The sequence below is a fragment of the Gadus macrocephalus genome, chromosome 10, assembly GCF_031168955.1.
Source record: "Gadus macrocephalus chromosome 10, ASM3116895v1".
NCBI classification, from domain to species: domain Eukaryota; kingdom Metazoa; phylum Chordata; class Actinopteri; order Gadiformes; family Gadidae; genus Gadus; species Gadus macrocephalus.
The window spans coordinates 6,104,266-6,109,723 of record NC_082391.1 but is presented as its reverse complement, the minus strand read 5'-3'; the positions used below and the strand labels follow the sequence as shown (position 1 = coordinate 6,109,723).

The 5,458-nt window shown below is 47.3% G+C and overlaps 1 protein-coding gene across 1 annotated transcript in view; it reads right to left on the bottom strand.

The window, feature by feature from the left end:
• LOC132466502 (EH domain-containing protein 1-like) overlaps window positions 1-5,458 on the bottom strand; it is a 5,713-nt gene continuing 255 nt past the window's right edge. The window contains 4 exon segments of the mRNA XM_060063753.1: window positions 1-614; window positions 3,530-3,694; window positions 4,632-4,759; window positions 4,762-4,801. Of these exon segments, the coding sequence (XP_059919736.1) occupies window positions 69-614; window positions 3,530-3,694; window positions 4,632-4,759; window positions 4,762-4,801 (879 nt within the window). The 3' untranslated portion in view covers window positions 1-68.

Below are 5,458 nucleotides of genomic sequence, written 5' to 3'. Positions count from 1 at the left end.
TCTCCACCGGGCCCCTCACTCCTTCTCACTCCTCGTCACTCCTGCTCCAGCGGGCCCCTCACTCCTCCTCACGCCACCTCCTCCTCGTCGTCCACCAGGCCCCTCTTGGAGGGGGGCACCAGGTGCTCGGGGAGCTTCCCCGGCAGCTCGTGGCCCTCCAGCTTCACCTTGATCAGGTGGTTGGCCAGGGCGAACTCCTCATCGTCCAGGAAGCCGTCCTTGTCCACGTCGGCCAGCTTCCAGATCTTGCCCAGCACCGTGTTGGGGAGCTTGGACTTCACCATCTCCTTCTTGGCGGCGGCGCCCGACACCTTGCCGTTGATGGGCGACAGCGTGTAGAAGATCTCGTCGTAGGTGGGCTTGTCGCGGCCCACCACCCACTCCATCTCGTCGATGCCCTCGCTGGCGCCCTCGCCGTAGCCGTGGCCGAAGGGCCCGTTCATGGTGCCCTCAAAGGCCCCGCCCTTCACCTTCTGGCTGGGCATGTCTGCCTCCTCCTGCCGCACCAGGATCATGAGCTTGGCGATGTCGTTGGCCAGCATGTCCTCCACCGCCTCCAGCAGCTTGGGCCGCAGCACGGGGAACTTGGTGAAGTCCTGGCCATTCAGCAGCTCCTGTCAGGAGGAAAACAGGAACATGGGCGATGGAAATAGATCAGTTGCCTGCGAGAGGGGAACCCAGTGCACAAGAGGCAGGATGTCCTGACCAACCAGGAAAAATAAATCTCCCCCGCCCAGCCCTGATGGGAAGGCCGGGGGCCGGAGAGAGGGCAGAGGGTAGAGGGCGCCTCGGGGCGAGGGTCAAAGGTCGCTCCGTGGAGAACACCCGACCCATTGTGAGCGGAGCTGAAATGCCTCTCAGAGGGATTAATTATACATAAAGTGTACTTTGCGTTCCACTCGCCTCACCGGAATCTATTTAAGAAACCTCTGAAGCCTCTTACGGTTTCTTCCTCTCAGGTCTTTGAGAAGCTAGACGTCGTCTGACTGAGAGGCGCAGTGACACTGCTCACTGCTGCCGCCGCCTTTCATCCAAAATAGATTCACGCTTTTGTTTTTCGACAGAGATAAAAATGTAGAATAAGAACATAAACCCTGTAATGATTTGATACGTGAGCGGAGGGGTAATCAAGGAGGGAGAGTGGGCCTGGAGAGTATTGGCTCTGAGCGTGGAGACCGCTGCGGCTCTACCTGGCCTCAGACACAGCTGCCAGTGGGTTTCTCATTAGTGGAGGGGATAAGAACACGTTTAGGTCATGTCTGCTCTATGTCTGTGGTGGTGAGGCTGGGGCCTGAGACACCTCCCCCCTGAACTCATGAGGAGGAACCACGACCAACGCTGGATAGAGCCGGTGGGTTCTTATCTTGTTCAGTATTTAGAGTAAAGAGAGCCAATCGTAGTATCCCTGTTCATTTGGGGCCGGGGATTAAAGCTTGGAATTCCTCGGCCTGTTGGGATTTCTCCTCAGTGACTCTCAGATGAGACAGTTAAATTCTTCGAAAAATCTCATCTCATGGTTGAATCACTCTGGGCTGGCTGCAAAGATAATAATCACACTGCAAGTGTAACAATTATGATCGCAGGCTACATAATGTACACTACCGTTCAAAAGTTTGGGGTTACTGAGAAATGTCCTTATTATTGAAAGAAAAGCACTGTTTTCTTCAATGAAGAGAACATTAAAGGTCCCATGGCATGCTACTTTATGGATGCTTTAATATAGATATTAGTGGGCCCCTAACACGGTATTTGAAAACATTCCCGAAATTCAGCTGTGTTGCAGAATTACAGCCACTACGAGCCAGTCGCACATTGAGCTTTCCCCAAACGTGCCGTTTCGGTGTCTGTAGCTTTAATGCAAATTAGGAGGAGAGAGGCGGGTCAAGGAGGAGGTTGGGGGAGCGGCCCTAAGCAGCTTGCGGCCACGGTACCATGCGCTCGGTTTACAGTGGATGTATTGCAATGGCGAGGCACACACAGCCTTTGGCCGTGTTCTGTAAATATTCTAGAACACTCTGGATGCTCCGGCGGGAGTTCTGGAGCTGTACATCTAAATAATATCATATTATACATAGATATCTATATAATATAATATATAATATCACGGCCACAAGCTGTGTGCGCCTCCAGACGATATTAGGGTGCGGCGGGGCTCAACGATGGCTGAGATAACCCCAACTACAGTCTCGTTGTGGAAATACCAGAGACGTCAAAGAACCAACGTGTTATGCCCAATAACAGCAACAGCAAAACGGTTATCCAAATAACAAAGAGGTGTACAACACCTTTGTTACAGTGAGTGTACACACACACACACACACACACACACACACACACACACACACACACACACACACACACACACACACACACACACACACACACACACACACACACACACACACACACACACACACACACACACACACCATTGGCGGGCAAAATTCTCTGGGCTGGCAAGGCAGAGAAAGGGGATGTGACATCTCCCCTTAAGACGACAAAAATTCCAAAACGGCACGTGTGAGCTTTGTTTATTCGAAGGCAGAGCAGAATTCCTAGTTCTCGTTTTACACACAACAAAAATTCTAGCTACTGGGGGAGCATAGATAGGCGCCGCTAGGGGAACCTATATTAATGTTAGAAAACCTCAGAAAGTGACATTTTCATGCCATGGGATCTTTAAATGAATCAGAAATACAGTATAGACATTGTTCATGTGGTAAATGACTATTCCATCTGGAAACGGCTTTGATGCATCGCGATTCTCTCTAGAACTCTTCCATCTCAATGCAGATGAATTAATTTGCTCACCTGCTGCAACATTCTGTTCCCCAGAGAGAAATCATTTTAGTAATTTTAAAATTATTTAATTTATCTTCAGTGTTTATTGGTCAATCTGATTTGTCTTGACACGATTGCGATTCAGCCTACGCATAGCATGCACGCAAACTCACAGCCAGACACAAGAAAGATTAGAAAGAAAAGATAACTGAAACCTATTTTTTACATACTTCAATATTGTGTTGTAATGCAAGATGGATTGATTATTGCATTGTTCATAGAAAGTCATATTTGTTAGAAGTTAATTCATCTGTTGATGTCTTTAATGATCATCTCAAGAGTACGAAGTGATTAACAAACTCTGAGTAACAAACCCAGATTGTATACCAGTGTATATATATATTTGAGAATCACGCATCGAAATGTACATAAAAAAAATTGTTACATCGAGATGCATCGATAATCGTTTTACAATCAAATCGTACAGAGGCCCTTTCTAGCCATCGTAACTGTGTTAATGCTACATTGTTTAGCTGATCAGGTTGAATGCTAATTGATGGTTACAAAACCCTTGTGAAATTAAATTAGGACCAATGAAAACTGTTGATTAAAAGTGTGTGATTTCATTGAGAACACGATATTGGCAGGGTGACCCCAAGCTTTTGAACGGTAGTGTATATAATGACCTAATAGCATTTATGCTGATAAAGACAACAACACTAGAGCGAACATGACCCTGGTGACCCACCTGCATCTTGGCGATGTTGGGGAAGTCCCCGGGGGAGATCTGGTGCTCCTTCTCGATGCGATGGTAGATCTCCGACAGGTTGGCGATCAGCTCCTTCTTCTTCGTGTCCTTCCCGAACATCGCCGGCATCTCCTTCTTCAGCGAGCTGATGATGTAGGCTTGCACCTGGACGCCACACACACACACAAAAGTGTCTCATCATCAATCACTTTTTTATGTCTGTGTGTGTGTGCACGAGTGTGCGTGTATATGTTTTGAGGAACTTGTGCCCTTCCAAGCCCAACAGAATATATTTCATTGATTATTTTGTTGTGTGACTTTGTTTAAAACACAAATTGGATGATTTAAAGGACAAATCCGGTGTAAAATGGATCTGGGATATGTTTAGTATGATAACGAGTCGGAATGTTCATTTGGGAGCAAAAAAGCGCGCATAGACGCATTCTTAAGTTGGCTGTTTTTAGCCGATTCTACCAAAACGCTATAAACTTGGAACGATGGGGGCATGTGTTATGGTAAAAACTAGATCTTTATTTTAAACCACTTAAAAGGCTAGAAGTAGCCCGACTCTTCTTTGGTAGTATAATAAGGGTCTTAACATACCTATCGAGTCTTAAAGATAAGATGGCGTCGATGGATGAACTACTGAAGGTATTGTGTATGAATGTCCTTTTTAATAAACAATCTTTACACTTACAAAGTTATCAATGCCTCGTTTTATATGATAAGACCCTTATTATACTTATGAATGCGTATATATACACGCGTTTTTTTTGCTCCGAAACGAACATTCCGACTCGTTATCATACTAAACATATCCCAGATCCATTTTACACCGGATTTGTCCTTTAAGGTACAGTTATGATTATTTCAGTTTAATTTATGAGCAGATGATGGTGAAAGCTTTGCATGAATTACAACTTTTCCACACGACTTGCCAACAAAAGTATCAGTTTTGAGCTGAAATTCAAAGACAAAAGGGCAGATATGAGCCACACTTTGGAGATGATACTTTGCCTAAAAGGGCCGCTATGAGGCGTGATCGATGCGAGGGTGATTGATTTACAAAGGAAACGCATCACAGCCAGCGGTGCGTCTGTACCTTGGCGAGGCGCGCCCGCTTGATGAGGTCGTTGAGTTTGCGCAGCGCTGCGTTGCGCGGCAGCGACTGGATGTCCAGGAACAGGTCCTGCTCCTCGGCCTCAAACAGCTTCCTGTTGTCGGGCACCAGAGGGGCTGGGCCCAGAACGACCCAATGTAGACCCGCACCACCTAGAACAGCCAAGGGGTGGAGAGTGTTAGGGTACACACACACACACACGCGCGCGCACGCACACGCACGCACGCACTGAGGGAAGGAAGTTCAACCCATTGGGTGACATGCCATCATGAGCGGGTGTTTAAAAAGAAAACACACACACACACACACACACACACACACACACACACACACTTGTACATCAAGAAAGTCCAACAAGTCCAACAGGTCTGGAGTGGAAAGTCTTTGCAAGACGATACTCAAAGTCAGTGAATTATTCTCCAGGGGTTCCAAAGGTTGGTCAGTGTTAATCATGGCCCGATGGAACAACCATTAACGAACCCTCTGCCTCTCCCATGACATAAGGTGAAGGACACCGATCCACGGTACTATAAAAGCAACCTGCAAGAACCCTTGCCCTGCATCTTTGAGAACGCCGTTTCCCGTTCAAAACACAGGTGCAAGGCACCTGCACTCCATGAGAGAGCGAATCTTTCATTAAGTCGCGCTCTGGATACTAAACATGTCAGACAATGAGCTTGTTTTTGCATAAACAGGATAATATTTGTTTGTTTTGTGAATGTACAACCGGTTCTCCAGCGTGTGCTCCGCCTCTCCTTGGATACAGAGAGGCCGTCTATTAATAACCCCGCCCCCCCCGGGCGGCCCGG